The 20,113-nt window shown below is 50.3% G+C and overlaps 8 protein-coding genes across 8 annotated transcripts; 4 read left to right on the top strand and 4 right to left on the bottom strand.

Annotated features, from left to right (window-relative positions):
* Positions 1–1,375: 1,375 nt before the first annotated feature.
* Asppvi_006587 (serine/threonine-protein kinase) lies at positions 1,376–2,687 on the top strand (the record flags this gene model as incomplete). The annotated part of the gene is made up of 2 exons (XM_043302488.1): positions 1,376–1,976; positions 2,044–2,687. The coding sequence occupies 2 exons, from the start codon at positions 1,376–1,378 to the stop codon at positions 2,685–2,687; spliced, it is 1,245 nt and encodes a 414-aa protein (XP_043158423.1).
* Positions 2,688–3,780: 1,093 nt separating this feature from the next.
* Positions 3,781–4,835, bottom strand: Asppvi_006588 (SDR family NAD(P)-dependent oxidoreductase; the record flags this gene model as incomplete). Its single annotated transcript, XM_043302489.1, has 4 exons — positions 3,781–4,153; positions 4,205–4,356; positions 4,427–4,614; positions 4,670–4,835. The coding sequence occupies 4 exons, from the start codon at positions 4,833–4,835 to the stop codon at positions 3,781–3,783; spliced, it is 879 nt and encodes a 292-aa protein (XP_043158424.1).
* Positions 4,836–5,072: 237 nt separating this feature from the next.
* On the bottom strand, positions 5,073–6,230 carry Asppvi_006589 (Zn(II)2Cys6 transcription factor domain-containing protein; the record flags this gene model as incomplete). Its single annotated transcript, XM_043302490.1, has 1 exon — positions 5,073–6,230. One exon carries the CDS (start codon positions 6,228–6,230, stop codon positions 5,073–5,075), a length of 1,158 nt encoding a protein of 385 aa, XP_043158425.1.
* Positions 6,231–7,295: 1,065 nt separating this feature from the next.
* On the bottom strand, positions 7,296–8,261 carry Asppvi_006590 (hemolysin III family protein; the record flags this gene model as incomplete). Its single annotated transcript, XM_043302491.1, has 1 exon — positions 7,296–8,261. The coding sequence occupies one exon, from the start codon at positions 8,259–8,261 to the stop codon at positions 7,296–7,298; it is 966 nt and encodes a 321-aa protein (XP_043158426.1).
* Positions 8,262–8,692: 431 nt separating this feature from the next.
* On the top strand, positions 8,693–9,735 carry Asppvi_006591 (uncharacterized protein; the record flags this gene model as incomplete). Its single annotated transcript, XM_043302492.1, has 2 exons — positions 8,693–8,802; positions 8,883–9,735. The coding sequence occupies 2 exons, from the start codon at positions 8,693–8,695 to the stop codon at positions 9,733–9,735; spliced, it is 963 nt and encodes a 320-aa protein (XP_043158427.1).
* A 252-nt stretch (positions 9,736–9,987) lies between these two features.
* Positions 9,988–11,504, bottom strand: Asppvi_006592 (uncharacterized protein; the record flags this gene model as incomplete). The annotated part of the gene is made up of 4 exons (XM_043302493.1): positions 9,988–10,182; positions 10,235–11,300; positions 11,354–11,402; positions 11,462–11,504. The coding sequence occupies 4 exons, from the start codon at positions 11,502–11,504 to the stop codon at positions 9,988–9,990; spliced, it is 1,353 nt and encodes a 450-aa protein (XP_043158428.1).
* Positions 11,505–11,905: 401 nt separating this feature from the next.
* On the top strand, positions 11,906–12,744 carry Asppvi_006593 (Tvp18 family protein; the record flags this gene model as incomplete). The annotated part of the gene is made up of 4 exons (XM_043302494.1): positions 11,906–11,942; positions 12,015–12,030; positions 12,290–12,385; positions 12,438–12,744. The coding sequence occupies 4 exons, from the start codon at positions 11,906–11,908 to the stop codon at positions 12,742–12,744; spliced, it is 456 nt and encodes a 151-aa protein (XP_043158429.1).
* Positions 12,745–16,654: 3,910 nt separating this feature from the next.
* Positions 16,655–19,465, top strand: Asppvi_006594 (uncharacterized protein; the record flags this gene model as incomplete). The annotated part of the gene is made up of 1 exon (XM_043302495.1): positions 16,655–19,465. The coding sequence occupies one exon, from the start codon at positions 16,655–16,657 to the stop codon at positions 19,463–19,465; it is 2,811 nt and encodes a 936-aa protein (XP_043158430.1).
* Positions 19,466–20,113: the final 648 nt, after the last annotated feature.

The following is a 20,113-nucleotide window of genomic DNA, read 5'->3' on the forward strand; positions in this document are numbered from 1 at the left end:
CAAGAACCAGATTTGTCTTCGGTAGGTTCTGAAGGAGAGACGCGGACTGGTCGGTTCTGTGACGGACTCAAGCTGATAGTTACCTGTTTAGACTACCTACGTACACCAAGATTAGTAGTAGACTGATTGCTCCCTGATTGCTCCCGCCCCCTTCCTTGCCTTCCTGAAGCTGGACCCTAAACCGCCTAGTGTAAGCATCATACATATTTAGTCTGGTGGGGGCGAATCCCCACATCTCAAGTCACCTCTTCCAATCCACGATCACTGTTTGCCCTGCGCTTAATGTAACTGCCCCATTACGTTGGTTGATTTATTTTTGCCTTTTTCCTCTTGTCGTATTTACTCCAGCTAACACATCGCCTGCGATTATCTAGGATTATTATTAGTCGTTATCTAAACTTAGCGGCGGTGGTTGGTTACCCGTGGGCTTTGGCTGTTGGATCGAAGATTCCATTTTCCCTTAGGGGAACGATGGTGGCCACTATTAGTCTGTGACTAACTGTCTGACTATTGAACCCCCCATAACATTGTCTAGGCCACGAGGCCTCTAGTTTGTAGCCTGAGCCTGAGCCTGAGCCTGTCACTCCGTGCTCATATCTAAATAAGTGTTATTTCCACACATTTAGCGCTACTATGCTAGTGCATTATTATTGATCATTATTTAACATCTGGATTATTACTTTTTTTATTTTTCCATTATTATTATTTTCGCCTCTCCGCCGTCCCCTATCGCCTTCTCTGATCTTCATAAATCATATCCCCTCTTCCCCTTATACTTACTTCCCTTCTTCCTTCATCTCTATTTCGTCGTCTAGTTTGCGTGGGCTCGTTCTGCTATTCCTTTTTCCTTCTGTGTTTTTATATTATTTTGGATATATCTTCTCTTCTTCAAGACAGCTCTCTTCCTTAACAGTCGACCATTGATATAATCTTCCCAACATCTCCTCCACAACCCCAACATCATCGAGCCCCCAATCTCCCTGTGGGTTCAGGCAGTGCAACACCAACAAGCACATCATACAACAACATCTCTTGCTACCGCTACAACAAGCCACCAACAACATCTTCCTCCACAGACCATTCCTTAGGATTTTGGACTAGACTTGGAACCATCCTGCTTCTTCCAATGGATACCTGAGTCGAAAAATAAATATCCCTTGTGCCTTGAACGACTCTCCCTTTTGGATATCACCGCTACCACCAGGCCGTTTGGATTTGGATCTTGCCATTTAAGGACGCTCGCTCCCATCAGTCGGACTACTCGCTACAAACACGTTCTTACCCTGCTGGAAGGCTGCATATCCCTGTGCATCCTTTCCAGTCTCTACCCTCTATATCACATCTGCCCTTAATGCTCTCCCCAAATCCCTTCGGCATGTATCCCCCCATGCTTCCGACTCCTCCGCCTTCTCCTCCCACAACCCGTGCTTATGCTCCGGAAGACCGCCTGGGATATCTTCTAGCCAACCGGCTGGAACTGACTAGCATTCTTGGAGTTGGTGCGTACGGCGTGGTCTACACGGCCGTCGACATCCACACCAATGTGGTGTATGCCGTCAAAGCACTGAACAAGGTCGGACTTGATGCCCGGCAGCTCAAGTTCCAGCAGCGCGAGATCAAGCTCCACCATCTGGCCAGCCAACATCCCAATGTGGTTTCCCTGGTTCGTATAATGGATTCCGTCGACTGTACCTATGTGGTCATCGAATTCTGCCCCGAGGGTGACCTGTTCTCCAGCATCACTGAAAAGGGCAACTTTGTGTGCAATGATCCCTTGGTCAAACGAGTCTTTCTCCAGATCCTGGATGCCGTCCAGTATTGCCACTCATTGGGGATTTACCACCGGGACCTCAAGCCGGAGAACATCTTGGTGACCGATCAGGGCCTGACGGTCAAACTGGCCGACTTTGGCCTTGCTACCACGGATTATTTCACTTCGGACTTTGGTTGTGGTTCCACATTCTATATGTCTCCAGGTAATTTATTTACCCTTACAAATGTCTCCGTATTGCGTTCATTCGGCTGACTTCTTATCAACTGAAGAATGCCAGCAACCGAATCCTCGACCTTTGTCTTGCTATGCTTCGGCCCCCAACGATGTGTGGAGCCTGGGGGTGATTCTTGTTAACCTCACTTGCGGGCGCAACCCATGGAAACGTGCCTCGATCGAGGACTCCACATTCCGGGCCTATCTCAAGGATCCTTTCTTCCTCAAGTCCATTCTGCCCTTGTCAGATGACCTGGTTTGCATCTTGAGCCGCATTTTCGAGTGTGACCCCTCGAAGAGAATTACCATCCCGGAGCTTCGCCAGTTAATCCTGGATTGCCCTCAATTCACTCTCAACCCAGTGACCCCCTGGGTTGCTCCCCATGGACCCTTGCCTTACGACGTCATCAGCGGGCCACAGGTCCCTGTGTCTGTCCCTGTGCATACATTCAACACGCAGCAATCGACATCCTCTTCAGACTCGTCTCACTACTCGAATTACTCCGAGTCTGCCGCGTCCGATAGCTCTTGCTACACGGAAGTATTTACCGATATGGACAGCGTTCCATCGATGTCTTCCGTGGAGTATGAGCCGGAGACGGACTGTCAGGGCGACCTTTCTATGGACTCCCTGACATGCAAGGACATCCCAGAGGCCATCGTTATCCAGCCGGATCATCAGGTACTATGCGTCTGCTAAGTATGACGGCGGAACGAAAGTGGACAAACCCAAATTAATGCAAGCTTAACGACTTACGCCATCTATTCAACATCAGGAACTGGATTCCCACAACGTTTTATTACGGCCCCAGTTTTCATTCGGCTTCTTTTTTCATCATTTCTCCTTCTCTGGATATACGCCTTAATCTTGGATCAAATTTTTTCCCCCCTGGACTCCTGGGTGACCTCGCCTGGATTATCTGGTTAACCGCCAGTCAGCATAGGATCCGCTGAGTTCCGGGATCTCTTCTCTGCACACTTCGCTTTGTTTTATTAATATGTTACTATTTACGGGTGAATCTTTGGGTTATTTTATACATATCTCGTCGGACTATGTGTTTTCATTATGTGACTGGTTTGGTGTTGTGGTGTTGGAGTTGAAGAGTTTTTTCTCTTGAAAGAAAAGAAATACCCCGGGTCAGAGGAGCATTTCCTGTACTGATTTTTTACCTTGTTCATTTCTGCCATGGAGTCTAATATGGACGACGGCAGTGGCATGGATATACCACGGAAGCATTGGGAGGAAACAGTGAATTGTTTAGTTTCGCTTGGTTAGAGCGACTTTGGAGGTTTGGAGATATGTCTCTGGACTGGAGGATAAGTTTTTACGTGTGGTGTAAGATTGTGCACAGCTCATCAGCCGATCAGGCTCGTCCATTTTGGAATCAATACACCTATACAATAGACTTTGACGACTTACCTTCCATTCCCACTTGCTGTATACGTTCTGCGGCAGTCTTCCTGTCCTACGCCCTGCGCTCTATATCTAGCACACCGAAGTCGCTGATCGGATAGGCTGCGGCCAGTGTGCCTTGTCAGCACCGTCAGCACATCGTGCCAATCAAGTGACTGTTGTGCACACATAGGCTGACGTGGAGCTAGACGGAGCACGTTGGTGTTGTCTCTATTTCCTGCGTCTGCCACGTCAAGACGCTCATGAACTGCAGCATGGCTACTCACCAAGCGGTGTCTGGACATGCGCAAGCAGGGAGGGCACCTATTAGTATATAACTCAATATGATTTGATATCACACTGTATGTATATGTGTGCCACCGCAAGCAATGAAGTATGATCACGTATTACGACCTCCCGTCACCCGGATCGTCTCCCCACTCACATACGAAAAGTAAGGACTGCAAACCCCCAGAATCGACCTCGCCGCCTCCTCGGGACTCGCTGGCCGTCCTAGCGGAATATCCGGATACGCCTGCTTCTCGTCTCCCTTGCGCCCAGCCAGCTGCTTCCCGGGGATCCCCAGCGCAACCTTGGTGCCGTCGGGGGTGGTGATGAACGCGCCTTCCTCCTTCGCAGCCGTCAACCGGGTCTTGACGAAGCCAAACGCAATCGTGTTGGCCCGCACCCCAAACGCCGGGCCCCATTCCTTCGCGATCGTCTTGGTCAGCCCGACCAGCCCGGCTTTGGCGAGCGCGTAGTTGGCTTGTCCTCTGCAAAGTATCAGTATCCCACCGTATCCCTAGGGTCAGGGGCAAACGCACGCATTCCCATGAATCCCACTCGTAGAGCTAATATTGATAATAACCCGGTCCTCCCCGTCCTTCACCCGGAAATACGGCGCAGCGGCCCGAATCAGCTTGAACGGCGCGGTGTTGTGCACCGCCAGCATCGTGTCCCATTGTTTGTCGGTCATCTACTGGAACATTCGTAACTAGTTCAAAAGACAAAGGGAAGGGCGTCAAGGGGAGGGAGGATGCAAATACCTTGTGGATCACCCCATCCCAGGTAAACCCCGCATTGTTCACGAGGATATGGATCTTCCCATTGCCGAACTCGGCCGCCTTGGAGACGAGGGTCGTGATGTATGCGTCGTCGAGGATATCGCCTACGACGGCGAGGGCGCGCCCGGCGCCAGCGGAGTTGATGGCGTTGGCGACTGCGGTGGCTTTTTCTGTGGGGTGTTAGTTACGGAATGGAATTTCAGATGCTAGGTGGTAGGGACGGACCAGCGTCGATATCAGCGACGATGACTTTTGCGCCTTCGTTGGCGAAGAGCCGGGCTGCTTCGGCGCCGATGCCCTGGCCTGAGCCGGTGATGATGGCGACTTTGCCAGCGAGGAGGCCCGCTGGGTAGTTGAGGTGGGCGTTGACCTGGGCGAGGCGGGCGGCCATCTTGGTTTTAAATTCTACTTTGTATACGAATGGAAATGCAAACAGGCGTTGTTTTTGAAATACAAATTGAGGTGCTGGGAGACTTATATTGGCGCGTGAGGGGGCTCTCCTCTCCAACTATAAGTTATAGCGGCTGGATTGCCGAGGCCCGTCAAAGCCGAGAGCCGTTACTGTTTATGGGAACTACTACATCACAGCAACAGTATTTCGTCAAGGTAGCTATGGATCAATATATAATTAAGTAGGACATACATCATTCCCCGATAAACAACGCAAAAAAGCTTCCACAGTTGCTTCGTACCCCCGAATAATTTGATTGAGACAGCTTCCACGGTTCTCGTCGTACAGCCCTTGCCCGAGATGACCGGAGGGCGACCCGAGGCAGACATCGATCGCTTCCTGCAGTACAGCAAACACCTCCTTGCACTGGACGAGTCGCGCACGCAGCAGGAAGCGACTGATCCACCAACTTTCCTCAGAACACACTTCATAATCACCATATCTCGTCTTCGCACCGTCGACTCCCACTGAATGCTGCGCCGCCAGCCCGTACGATATCCAGTATTCAAATATTTGCAGTGTAAAGTCTACCGTAGAGATAGGCAACAGCAGACTAGTGCTGTCCTTTGGACAATTTCTACATTGCAGAAATCCTTGGCAGACGGACAGAGCTACCTTGACCCCCTGCAGGATCTGATCGAATCGCAGGTGGCTGGCGTTGGCCATCATGTCCCTCAGCTGGTTCATATGGAACACCACTGTTCCTGCACATCCACACATCGGTTGTGGTACATCGGGGATGTGGACTGCGAGGGGACAGCTCGTGAGGCCTTTGGTGATGAACTCCTTTTGAAGAAAGGTCGGTGACATGGAGGCTTGCACATATACCGGATCTGCAGATGGCAGCGGCTCTTGGAAGGAAGAATACGCAAACGCGGAGGTGGAGGCGTCCGCCGTGAGGTCGGTGTCCTGGCTCCTAGGGCTCTCGTGGAACTGTACCATGCTTGTTAGCATTGTATCCAACTGATTCACCGGATCGCAACGCACGTTTTCCTCATTGCTCCGAAGCACTCGGGACCTTTCACATATCGAGTGGTTGTGATCGTCCATGACGGTGTCCGGGTTGTGCTTTCCCTTCAGAGCGCGCAATATAGGCTTCTCGTCCGGCAGCTCTCCCAGCTTCTTCAACGTGGCTCTGTTCTTGCTGCCCTTGGGTTTTCCTGACCGATTGGCGAGTCGATATCGACAAGGCAGCCCGTGACGAAGACACCGGATGCAGGTACTCTTTCCAGAAAGATTGCATTTCACCTTTGATTGTCTGCAGTTCTCGCAAGCGGCCCGGAGTCGGGGTGTGTCTCCACTGTGGCCGGAAGGTTGATCGGTTCCTGCATACATCTGTGCAGATTGGATCCAAAAGCAACGCTTTTTGTCCGTCGGGGGATACTTATTTGACCTATTCCTGCCGGCTTATGAAACAAATATCTCATGTGAGGAGACCCACGCCGGATAAGCGATCCAGTGTTGGCCAACCCTGACAAGTATCTAAAGCAACCTTGTCGATATGGTAAGAAGGCAGAATACCTTTAGACGGTGACTCCAACCAACCAAGCCCCTCTTATATAACTGGAATGCGGAACTTAGAGTCATTGCCCGTATCAGGATTGACTAACCGACGGCAACCGCATACGAAGTCAGCCGCTGTGAAACCCAAATGCTCCATCTGATCCCCCACGCATAAGAGCGACCAACAATCGTCACCAGTCCTTACTGTAGTCCCACGGACCCAGACTAAGCTGATCCCAAAGGGGCAGTTGCCGGATGACTTGGCTGCCACCTGATTTGCTAACGGTGGGAGATTTTAAGCAGCGACCATTCTCACCTGGCAATGGTGGCCTGAAGAGGGCAGCCTCGATGCAACATGGTCAATAGACACAGTGGCGCGATGATGAGACGATGGTAATTAAACTCTACCCAGGGAAGCCGCCATCTGCTGAGCGGAGCCATTGGTGTCGTCAGTCACAGTGCCCAATGACTTTGCTGTCTTTCAGAGTGAGATGATCATCGAGATGCATGACAGCCATGCCATGTGAGCTGGAGATTTCTATGTACGACTCTCTATTCGTCTGTGCAGCTCGAGTGGCCGGGAAGCAAGCGGTGAGCATGCCAAATCCTTTCTTGATGGAAGCCAGGTGATGCTTCCAGAAACATCTTGTATTCTTGCAGGGCATTTTGAGTTTGCCAATTCACACCGTGGAAGAGCTCCCGCATGCCCCGACTGTCAGCAAGGGGTGAAGTTGGTTGGACAGAAACTCTTGTCGCCCGCGAGAAGCCAACATCAGCACGCGTCACTTATCTCCTCTACTGATACGGTTAATGGCTACTTATGTCAACCGAAACATGTTCTTCAAGAGTGATGCATTGCTCGTGTGATCCTATCAGTTTTGGCGGCGAATCAGAACGTCAGTTGGACTCTAACGGACAGCTTCCTGCAATCCCACTATGTCGGTAGTCGAATGCCTTGAGTAAGCCAGTCAAATGAGCCACAGCAGCGCAAACCACTAGTACGTGGAAGATCTGGTGAGAGCTTCCCAATATGTCGAACTTGCCCGGCCGCAGGCGTTCAGGAACTCGAGCTGCATAGATTGTAGCCCCCAAGATATAAAGGAACCCCTGAAGAAGAAGCCATCCGAGTCCAATCTGGCGTGTCATCTGGTCGATCCCGAACATTTGCAACCCGTGGATCACTGGAAACACCGCCGACAGACCCATGCCGACAAACATGGCTGCGCGGAAAGGCCGCCACTGAGGCGTCCGGAACTTGGGGAGAACCGAGACAATAACGCAGCCAAGACCAATAGTGCAGATCATCGTCCAGTACAGCCGTTGGAGGGCTGGAACGCAGTAGAAGCCATAGTAGACGCTTGGCACGAAACTCCCCACAATAAGGCCCACAATACCGACATAGTCAAATGCATTTCCTATGCGAGCGACTAGCGGAGAGTGGTTGGAAACGGTATGATATGTTGCCGACATTCCCAAGCAAAGGGCAGCTCCTGCAAAGAAGCAACCAAAGGCAATGATATCCTCCCTTGTGGCAGTCTCATAGCGAGGAACAAGCTCTTGGTACAGTAAGTACGCAGCGGGAATAGACAGTAGTGACGGCAGAAGATGAGTATAGATGTTGACTGTTTCGTTGTGGAGGTACGTGAGAGATTGAAAGGACGCGAGAAACGAGAACGAGGCTGGTCGGTATCCTGTGTGGATGTGGTGATTATCACGTTGCCAATGCGGCAGGTCGTCCCAATGAAGAAGTTCCTTCACAACCTGGGGCGGCTTCTCGAGAACTGCAGCAGCTATAGCAGCAGGCTGAGACGGATCCGATCCATTTCGATAGCTCTCAGCCGGACGACGTTGGCGAGCAGACATGTTTCTTCACATGCAGTAGAAGTATGCAATCAAGTATAGAGCGGGTAGTGGGAAAAGCTTGCGCGGGTCAACACAAGTTTGCTACCATAACTACGAATTGAAGAATCACAAATTAGTTGAGAGGATGGCAGGTATGGATGAGTATTAAATTTCATGACAGGAGCAGCTGTTGAAAGGTTTCTTATCTCAATAGACCGTTGGGAATCACTAGGATTGTCCTGTTGGGGAAAAAAGGAACCTCGGCGTCCCACTCAAAGCAAACAGGCAAAACCGAGCAAACAATTCAAACAAGCGGTCAGCCCAGTGGACTAACTCCTTCCACGCGAGTTGACGATCTATGATCATACCGGACAGACGACAGCGATAAAGCTGTTATCTCCCCTCATGACGCAATTCACCATCCTGCTCTTCATTACGGCACATTGCCAGCCATGGCGGGTCCCGCAGCACGTTCGGCTCGATTCTCCGAAAGCCGCTTAAAGTCTCTGAAGGAGAGGGATCCACTTGAGGTGGTTGGATTTGTGTCCAAAGGTGATCGGCTGTATGTGCTCATTAAGTTCAATGAGGAGATCGGAAGGCCACGTCGGGCAGGAAGTTGTTCATTGAGCTGATCCCTCGCAGGCTCCTAGATCACAAGGAACAAAAGAGATATTTTGAGCTCATCAAGAATCGATGGATGGAGTTTTGTGCTCGGCACGCCGGAAATCTGATTGAGGCTTTCGCATCCCTTTCTACCAGTGCTTCCGCAGACGCGACAAGAAACCCACCGGCGTCTCGCCTCCAGTTGCCTGGCAACAAGACCGGACAGACTGGTCCTCCGCCGGCTACGGAATTATCCACTCTTCTGTTGTCTCTCCGCAAGCTCCGGGAAGCCGTGCTAGCCACCGCGTCCTCAGTGCCCGTGTCTTTCCAGCAGCAGGTCCATGTATTTTCGGTCACAGTCTCCATCCGCGCTCAGCATCCACCTTCATATTTCCCTTCTCTCCGTTATCTTCTTGAAACATTACATTCACCCTCTCACCCTTTACCCGACTCGGAGCTGAAAGACATCATATCATATTTGATCCTCGACTATGCGTGCCGGCAGCGGGATATGGTTTCTGCCTTCGAGCTGCGTGCACGCGCGCGTACTCAATACGCCTTTAGGTCGGACGTAGTTGACCGTGTTTTGGCGGCGCTGATGCATGACAATTGGATTGCCTTTTGGCAGGTCCGAAACGAGGTGGATTCACCTACGCGGGCTGTGATCAATTGGGCTGAGGACCGTGTCCGGAGGCATGCGCTGAAAGCCGTCGGCAGTGCTTATCTCAACGTCAACGTGAGTTGGATTGTCCAAGGCTGTACAGGAGATGGGAGACAGTGGACTTGGGAGAAATTGGTGGAGAAAGAAGGCTTGGGTTGGCAGCTAGAAGGTGACAAGGTAGTCATTCGAAAACCTAAACCCAGAGTGGCACCAGTTAAGGACAACGCGTGAAAAGGCGTTGGTTCATTGATTTATTCATAGCGTTTTGTTTCCACGCTTCGCTGTTAAAGTGAGCATTTTGAGGCATTGCACGGACATGGCGTTTGTTTGGGGTTGGTATGAGACAGCATGAGCGTCAGAAGTCTCGTTGGATCAGTCATCATTAGCAGGTTAGACTCTTAGATAGCGTTCGAGAGAAATAGTGTTCTACTATCCCTCATAGTGCAGGACATCAAGAGTAGGACCTTTTGGAATGCATCAATCTCATAATTTGAAATCCGCACTTGGCCGATCAAGGTTGAGATCACCAGAGATGGGCTGCTTGGCAACAGACTCGGCAAGACTGGTCTTGAGAATACTAGCTTTGTCGGAGCAAAGCTCGTAGACTGTGGACAGATTGAATACCAAGCTGCCAAACGAATGGTTAGCAGCAACCAACGACTCCAATATTTGACGAGCCTGTGAGTAAGCGTCAGCTTTTAACATATCGGACCGGGATGTATCGACTTACCTCATTCAGTTGTCCTGTATATAATAAACAGATTGCCAGATTCTGGGAGATCAATGCTTTATCATCGTTCTCTTCGCCATTCTCGAGAAGCGCCCTCCATTCGGCCACTGCATCGTTGTACTGGCCTTCCGCCATGCTGAGGAGCGGTTTAAGGATACTCTCGTTGGGCATGCCTGCTTCCTCGTACACTTTCTTTGCGGCGTCAATATCGCCAATCATCAAGAAGAGAAGCACTTTTCTTGACTTGTTTATCGCGGCTTCCGAGTCTGATATTTTCAGGCTGTGCAGTGATCTCCTTGCGGCATCAAGATCCCCCATTTCGATCAAGGCATTCACGCTTCTGATCCCGAGATCAGCCAATCTATCCCTCCAGATTTCTCGCTCCGATTGCGTTAAGTCTGCTCGCATAATTTCCCTTCGCGCCTCGAGGCCAAGTTCGTACAGACCGCCAATGCCTCGGCGAGGATCACCAAACCCGATGCTCTGGAGCCTCACCGCTAGGACTCGCAGTGGCCAGGGTACGATATGACGGGCATGAACTGACGGTTTTTGAGGGGTTTCTTTCGCGGATGCGTCTAGGTTGAAGTCAACGTAATAAAAGGCCGAAGTCAAGTCTTCAAGGGCCTTCGATTCTTGCGCCGCTAGGATAGCATTTCCAGACAGTTCGAGACATGCTAGTCGTGTATAGAAAAGTCCAAAGATCAGCTTGGTATCAGTTGGCGAGAGAGAACGAGAAGTCAGGATGGTTCCGCATAGATAAGCGGCAAGGAGGAAGTGGCCCTCAGCCAACAATTTCTCCACCTTGCCCAAGGATGAGCTCAGTAGTTCATCAGGGGCTGGCGTGACGAACTCCGAGCGCAGGGGATGTGGAATATCAATCTGTGACAGGGAATGATAGACGTCGTAACGAAGGAGATACGACAGGTCTTTCTCCATGCCCGGTGGTAGCTCATTTGGCGCCAATGGGTCTAATGCCGTAAGAGTGTGGCCTGAGTAAATCCCAATCTGAGCTGCATCTCGCACAAAAGGAGCAGACGATTCATTGACATCGGCTAAGCCGAGGGGGCTACTTCCTCGTCAGCATATCCTCGTGGCTTCGGAGCTCAGAATTCAGCTCACTCGTTGAATTCATCTAAAGGCCCTCTTGTCGAGCTACGAGGTCTTGAAGCTGAGGGAAACAGATATCAGCTTAAGGAGTAAATATCGAGCTTTCTATGTTGTCCTTACATCTGGAGACAGCCCGGCTATGCTTGGAGTCAAAAGACTCCATTGCAGTAGATATAGCGAGCTTATAAGCACCGTCGTGAGCCTACACAGAGTCCTGATGTCCAGCACACGTTCTCTATGGAGCTCTTCTGCGAAGATTGAGATAGCTGATGTTGTTTGGATGGAGTTATGCATGTCGAATACCTCTCGACCTAGCCTACCCAGTTTTGCCGAGGGCGGTGAACGGGATCGACCCGATCTGGCAACCTGGCCCATACCCGCACCTGTCAATCGCATCTGCTCAGCCACAGTTTATTATTGAGCGTCAACAACCAACCCATTCAACCGTTTCTCACCGTCTTCATCCTACACACGAACTCCGTCTTCGGATCATCTCAGTAAAACGATTCTACTTTATACAAACATACTTGTTCTCTCTTCAATTATACACTTATATCATCCATCATGACATTGGCAGAGGAATTCCGCTCGAGAAACTTCAGTATGTGTCTTCGTCCTTTACGTTCGAGAGGCAAGAAAGAGCCAGATCGCTAATCATTTAACTCGTGTATAGGTATCTACGGACAATGGTTTGCTACCCATCCTTTACTTCTTCCTCCCTTTTCCTTGGATCCTTCTCAATGTTGAGCGCGGCCCCAAACCCCATGTCGGGGGAGAAATGGCGGTTGCCTGAATCTACCATCAGGCCTCCTCACACTGGTGGGCTTGAGATTGCCACAACTCTTTCAAAGGGTTCACGGCATGGAGTTGCGAATCTCTAGCGACGACAGTTTTATCGCGAACTGTTACCGTTCTGGTCTGAAAGCCTGCTGACTTGATCTTGGATAGGACGGGTGTGCTGTGCATCATCCTCTGCATTGCCCTCGGAATCGCAAACATATTCTCTTTTGCTGTTTTGCGCATCGTCTTCAGCGTACTATGCCTGTAAGCCAGTCCCACTAAGCAACGCTCTGGACAGTGGAGCTGACGATCACAGTGTCTCGGGCCTGATCCTCATCTTCATTGAAGTTCCTTTCTTGCTCAGAATCTGCCCTACCTCCTCCAAGTTCGATGCCTTCATTCGGCGCTTCACTACCAACTGGATGCGCGCTGCGATGTACGCCATCATGAGTGTCATTCAATGGCTTAGTCTTCTCCCTGGCTCCGGTGCATCCAGTTTGATTGTCGCGGCCGTCTTCTTGCTGATCGCTGCTATATTCTATGCCTTGGCGGGCTTGAAAAGTCAAGAATTCGTGGGCAGCAAGACTCTTGGTGGGCAGGGACTTGTCCAGATGATCGTTTGAGGAGATATTCAACCAAGTCGTTTCTCGGAGTATTGGGTACCTGGGAACTCCCTGAACCTCATTGGATGCACACCAGAGCGGAAGGAGAGTCGAAGAAAAGAAAAAAGGGATCACAACCATCATTCCCGCAGTGTATGCGCCATGATTATGACTGCCTGAAAAAGGCCTGTACTTTTATCTCATGTTGGATTGGCGGATGCCGAATTCGTCTGAGTTGGGAACGTTGAAGGAGCGAATGTCCATTTCATACTCGTTCTGCATTGATTGAATTTGCATGTGTCTTTACTGTTGCGCAGATTTTCATCCTCGGCCGTGGCTCGAAGGTCTGCGAGCTATATTGCGAGTGCAAGTATACCACTTAATACCCTGTTAGCATCCTGGTGATGAATGAATTACTTTAGAGAGGAGAAGATATCCAATGCTTTCGGTCCCTGCAATGGTCTCTGAAAAAAAAAAAAAAAAAAAAAAAAAAAAAAAAAAAAGGAAAAAAAAAGGTATCAACCTACACTGCAGGAGGCAATATGTGCGTGATAAATTCACTGCTATGAACTGTGTTTATGCCCATGAGACGAGTCAAACAGTAGGCCCGCTTATATTATATTTTTCTGTTACTGAGATGTCAGTCTCACTAACAGCTTTGAAGGGAGTATATCACAAGAACCTTTCTCTAACTGCTCCCTTCAAAGAGGCAGGAACCATAACAAAGTATCTCTTACTAACCAGAATATGATTAATGTTTAATTTGGTCTCCCATTACAGGCTTCTGCGCTCGTGTCCGCGCCTGGACTCCGGCGTGGCCTAGGTAAGTGGCCTGGTCAGTCTGCCATTCACCACACAGCACACATCAGTTTCTTCCTTTGAATACCGCTATCTACAACTCCGTACCTAGGTATCAATATACCTAGGCAGGCTGTTAATGATGCCGATCGACTGTACTAGAAAAACCGCTTTACGTCATTTACCCCTCCACGAGGAGAGAAGTCTTTACCCCGCGTTTTGAGGACCACTAGCTGGAAGTTACGAGCAGGAATTGAACACGGTGATTCCGTTCGTACTCCTACTGCGGGTACGGAGTATCCTATGCTCGAGGAGGTCGAAAATGAAACTCAGGTGTGATGAAGACTACTGTATTCCTTTTGGAGGTCTTCGCAAAGCACAGGATAGAAGCTCAATGCCCCGACTGTACTCCGTAAGATGTCAATGTCCGTGTTGATGCATTTGCCAAGTGGCCGGCCCATTCCTCGTGTTCTAATCAGAGAGAATCTGATGCTTGCATGCTTGTTTGCCAGACTGCGTTAGTCTATTAGACTTGAGTTTTTAGCTGTGATCATAGGGCGCAGAGAATCAGGATTTGCACCCCAATGAAAGATTTGATAATCCTTTCAGTGCAATGAAAGAAGTACACGTGAGAGCCTGGGATACTAGAATTTTAATCAGTTCTGGAAAAAATTGATAGATAGGTGGAAGCATAGAATCATCTAAGGACATCCATGAACAAGAAGATCGCGATGATGTGATCTCCATCTGATCTCTCTGCTACCCCTAGTGGTCAGCCACTCCACCCCAGTATTTGTGTAATCTGATTACCCTTAAAGGAGGTCCACACTGTGTGGCGGTTATCATTCACTCTCTGTTTGTTATGTCAGTGCTGAGATTGGTCGGGAGTGGATCCGTTGCAGGCCTCAGGCCTACGAGCTGAGAGACCCATGATTTAAACTCGAAGGCCAGAAATAGGAACAAGCACGAGTATAACTCGGGTTTGGAGGTTACCATTTGAGCAATGACAACATGGACTTGTCAGTCAGTTGATAGAGAATACTAAGAATCTTCCAAATTGTCCCATTCATTCACTCAAAACTGACAGGTGGTATCATGAATGGCCATCAGGACAAAGATGCTGGTGCATGATGCAATCCTACTATGGAGTGCTTAAACCCTTAGATGCTCACCGCCTCGGCAGCAACAGCCATACAGACTTTAAAGAGAGAGCATGCTTTCATACCATTAGGGCCAGCGAGACACACCGTATATCTGTTGTCATTGAGACCGGCTCTGTTGCCAGAGCAGAAGACATTGATGTTTTCAGGCTAATGCAGTCAGTGCCTAGAGCTCATTATTATTATTGTCTAGAACTAGAATACGCACAGCCACAAGAGAAGGATTCTATTATTCCATTCAATGAGGAGTGGGCGGTCAGGTGAACACCACTGGGTACCTAGCTAATGTACCTTGTAACTTTGTAAGGATACATGTACTCCGTACTGACGACTATGGTTTTTCGACCATGGTCTGGTGCGACCCACAACTGCTTTATCGCTTTTTCTGGGGTCAGGAGGGAGAAGGATTTTCTTGAAATAGTAAGTAGAAAGGGGGCGACATAGTGATTAGCCTTCCAACGTGACTCTCTATGTAGGGGTGTTTTACCCATAATAGATACGCTAGATCATGGCTTCTGGTCTTCAGGTAGAGTCCATGAGAATGCTCAATTTTATGGTCTGAAGATGCAAGAATTGTATCAGATAGAATCCACCCATGTAGATATCGAGCAACGTTAAAATGCCTCAGATTAACAAGATATGGTGATACCACTTTTATTATGCAGCTACTGCATAGGTATATCCCTCACCCCGGAGGGTTGAATATGATTGGCACAAAGTCACTCCCGCAACCTGAGGCATTTACTCCCGCTGTATCAACCCAACTTACTACCTACTTGCTAGTACCCTGTACCTGGCAAAATTCCAGGTACGGAGCTCTTGACCACATAGATTCCACATGTTCTTTATCCTACATAGCTAAATGTACGTAGATGATTAGAAGAGATCTAAGTCCAATTCTTCGGTGTCAGATAGAAAACTTAGTGTCCATCCATTGAGAATCAGCATTATTAGAAAAGCCAAAAAAAGGAAGATTAGAGTGGGGCAGTTCACTAATCCTAAAATGGAAAGACATGAGCCTGAGGTACCCGCACGCAATTGCAACGAACGACTTTGAGTGGTTTACCGCCCACGTTCTGTTACCAGACGGTTCTGTAACAGTGTTGTACCACAAGGGCTAGACACAGCGGGGGCCCAGCGTTTTGATGCCGTCAGAGAACGTCACGCGACGGGGCGGTGGGCCATGGCAGGAAGAAAGCGGTTAGGCTGGATTTACGGCCACTCTGCCATGCAAAAAGTCATACATCATCTGCCTGCTGCTATGTGCCTCTAGTACTCCTGCTGCTGCTGCTTTTCTCTCCACCATCATCATCACATCTCCTCCTATCCGAATTCTCTGCATTCAATCTCCTTACACTCCTACCTATCCGTCAAATAATTTCTGAAATCATCTGTTCACCAATTGTTCTGTTTCCTTCCATTCGCTCATCTTCCAAAAGCGTGAGCCAGTTTAGCTATCAGTTCTTGGAATTGGTCCACAATCGGTAAGCAACCCATGCTGCATGATGTTATCAGCCTCCTCTTTATTCCCTGCTATGGCTATCTCTTTTGCTCTGATTCATCGGGGAACATTGGGATGTTTATGTGAGCTTGCACATGGCAAAGCCAAGAGCGTTATCAGCTCAGCGTCCTTCTGGATCTGCCTTATCTCAAGCCTATGACTCGTTACTGGAATCTCCCCCTTTCAATGGCACCTACCCATTGAACTTCCCATGGATTTGTCTCGATGGCCTTAGAGCAACCAAGCACATTGAGGACCGTTGATGCAATCCTCCATCCACTCAATCTCCATCTTGCAGCCCAAGGTGCGGGGAAGCTCTTTAGCTAGCACAGCTGCCCTCTATCATCTGTTCTCCTGAAGCCCGACGCCTTCAAGTGTCAACCCCAGCACTTGATCAAACCTTAGCTAACATCATCTCTGAAGCTCTACTTTCTAGCATTAATTTGAGGTTCTTCATCTCCCTACGAGAATCATGGCGACACAAGCAGGCCCCGTCATTCCTCCTCGACCATCGAGGTCCCCTCAGTCGAATCTTGCCCCCAATTCGTTATCAGACATGCCAACGATCCCTCCTCGTCCCAATAGGAGCGTTGAACGCTCCGTGTCTCCTCTTCGGGACAGCTATGCTCCTTCCCCATTGAACGAACCTCCGAACGCTGCGGGAATGACTCGTACCGTGTCCAACGATCTTCCACAGCGACCCCCAAGTGTGACGATACCGTCACTTGGAGAAGAGGGTATCGAGTACCAGAACCTAGATATTGGCAATGTGTCAGATGGCCATCACCAAATTGGTACTCCGGCGGAGACCAGGAATGTGGGCAGTGATCTCAAGATCCATGCGCCCCGACCATCATTGCCCGTTTCGAGCGCCAAGGCAAGGGTGCAGGCTGTTACTCGTACAGATTCGCGTCAGGCCGCTGCTGCAGGTCTCGGCGTGTCCGGATCGCCGGTGCCTGATGACCATCACGAGCGCTCGAGTCGCTCGCTTCACTCCAGAGCAAGTGGCTCGCGCGCAGACTCTTCCACCGCATCCTCTGATCGTCGACGCTCTCTCCAACTTGCCGCTGATGAGCACGGAATTCCTGAAATCGGTCAGAGAGTTCCCATGTATCCCAACGCGGGTGATGTGCAAGCACCGTCTCCAAGCCCCTATCAGTTGGAGCACGGAGGTCAACGCCAGGGACGCCACCATCACCGAACTCGCAGCGGCCGTGAGGCCTCCTTACCCCCCGGAAGCTATGGACTCCATGGACATGGTGTGCCTGCCACCGACAAGTTTGAGAAGGCTTGGTATGACAAGCATCCCGAAGAGTACGTCAAGGTCGAACACGGTCAATATGGCCCTGGCGTCGGAACTCCCCGCCCGGATTGGGCACTGAGCAGCGATGATCTCAACAAGATCGTCCGTAGCTCTGCTGTGACCGGCTCTGGTCTCGGTACCTCTCCTAATGTTGCGGGTACTCCAGATGAGGAGGTCGGTTACATTGCCACGGATGAATACACCCACCGTATGGCGACGCCGGCTCCCGAATCGCGCCGCAGCTCGCGCCTGATCGGCGAGTCCCCCCTGCGTAACACGGACGTCCCCGCTTCAGAAGCTGGCGTTGAGCGAGTGGGGGGCAAGACTGAAGACGCTGGTGTTATCCATGTCGATGATCCATACCACCCGCTTCATCATCCCGATGGTTTCGCACCAAACCCAGCCCCTGAAGAACAATCCCATGAAGTGGGTGGGGGGCTTGAAGATGAAGATGAACCTATTTTGGCTGCCGATGAACTCCGCCCAGAATCGGCCTTTCAACATCCTGCTGTCTCTCCCACCTTCGATAGGCGGGCTAGCGACTATGATGGCAGGAGTCGCACTCCTAGCGTTAACCACAGTCGCTCAAATAGTCGCTCTGCTACTCACGGCATGCCCGCTCTCGTGAGATACAACTCGCGCGACGAACGTGAAGAGACACACACGCCTCTTGATGACGTGGAGGAGTACGAACCACTCTTCCCCGAGGATGATAAGGACAAGAAGCCCATTTCCGCTGCGGACCGCTTCAAGCAGCGCCCTGAAATGCTCAAGCACCGATTTCCAAGCGAAGATATCTGGGAAGATTCTCCCAACAGTTTGCAGCTTCATACCACTGTTTCCACACCGGACGTTCCTAAGCACGAGGCGTTTGAGACGCCGGAACAGGAGTCGTTCCGCCGCAGTCACGCTCCTCACCTTGACCCTCGCCAGGTCGCAGAAAACATCCTTGAGTCCGAAGAATCAAAAGAAAAGACTCAACCGCGCCCTGAGATTTGCAAACAGCGGTTCCCCAGTCGAGACATTTGGGAAGATGCACCCGAGAGCCAGACACTCGTGACGACAATCGAGCCCTCGGAGGAGAGTGAGGTGAAGAGTCCCGATGTACCATCGAAACCCGCTATTCCATCTCGCCCTCCGAAGCTTTCACAACAGGCTCCTGCGGTAGATGCCTCCTCGAAGCCAGCAACCTCTCCAACAGAAAAACGACAGCCGCCCAGCATTCCAGATAAACCCAAGCCACAGATTCCTGCTCGACCAGCCAAGCCTATTAGCCGTGGAGCCGGAGAGGAAGGTCCAGCCAAAGAAAAGCCAGCCGTGCCCGTTCGGCCCAACGGAAGCAAGATTGCTGCACTTAAAGCAGGGTTCTTGTCAGATCTAAATTCGCGTCTGCAGCTGGGTCCCCAAGCGCCAAAGCCCCAAGAGAAGAAAGAGGAGGAAGCTCCGGCAGAAAAGGCACCACTGAGTGACGCTCGCAAGGGTAGAGCTCGTGGTCCTTCCCGGCGAAAGCCAGCTTCCGAGAGCGTTAGCAGAAGGCTACCGACTATTCCCGAAATTAAGATCACCGAGACTTGGAATGTTTGGCAAGTTGGTGAGGATGGCAACCTGACGGTCGAAACCGGAGTTAAGGCCAATCAGCCTGAGCCGGCTGCACCTGAAGTCTCGACTTCAAAGGACACCATGGCCCCAGCCTTGTCAAAGAACATCGCCGGCGAATCCACTGATCCGTCCCCGATGGCGGCGGCCAAGGAATCTGCACCCGAGACAGCTGAGACGATACCAAGCGCCGATGAGGAGGCTGCGGCTGTGTCTGCTGCGCAACCCTCGAAGCCGGACGAGGTACAAGAAACGTCTTCAGATGCGCAGTCTAAAATCAAACCTAGTATATCGCCCCCGGTAGACGACGCTATTGAAGCCATGGCTGCTACTGCTGACGGGAAAAGAGCGTCGGAAGGCTCTGTGCTCGCCGAGGAGCAGTGAAAAAACTTGCTTTCTTTTCTGGTCAATTGAATCTTCTTCTCTATGGCCTTTTTGATATCATCGTTCTTTAGTCAGTTTGAGACAGCAGCAAAATGAGTTTCCGTCTAGCATTCATGTAGACTGCCTCCGGCCTGGAGTGCTCATGATGTTGGTCATTGACCAGAACCCAATTATAGGTGGACGATACCTTCATTTTACAATTAGGAACTATGCTAGTACTACATGGCATGTAACAACAATGAACGTCGTTGCAGGTAGCTGGAGACTTGAATCTGTATTATTCTGGCCTAGCTGTGGAGACATAATGACAGAAACTTGTAATTTAGACGAATTTGCCTTTTAAGACTCGTCAAGGCTGTTGCGCCGCAAAATTCCCAGATCCTCATCCTGAACTGCTTCGACTCGAAAGGCCGAGACTACTACATTTTCAATTTGAAAGTTAGGAAGATTCACATGCATGGAAGCAAACAGCAAAAGCATCCGGCGGCTGCGAATTTTGCGCAGGGCCGGTTTAGCAATCTGAACAGCGCTCGCTAAAAAACGAAGCATGTGGAATTTCCAGAAGATGCGAATATTTTTTTCTGGCTCGGTATGACCTGAAATCTCTTTGAAAATGTAAGTTAATAAAACGAGCCGAACAAGCTGTTT

Source organism: Aspergillus pseudoviridinutans, assembly GCF_018340605.1.
Source record: "Aspergillus pseudoviridinutans IFM 55266 DNA, scaffold_4, whole genome shotgun sequence".
Classification (NCBI taxonomy): domain Eukaryota; kingdom Fungi; phylum Ascomycota; class Eurotiomycetes; order Eurotiales; family Aspergillaceae; genus Aspergillus; species Aspergillus pseudoviridinutans.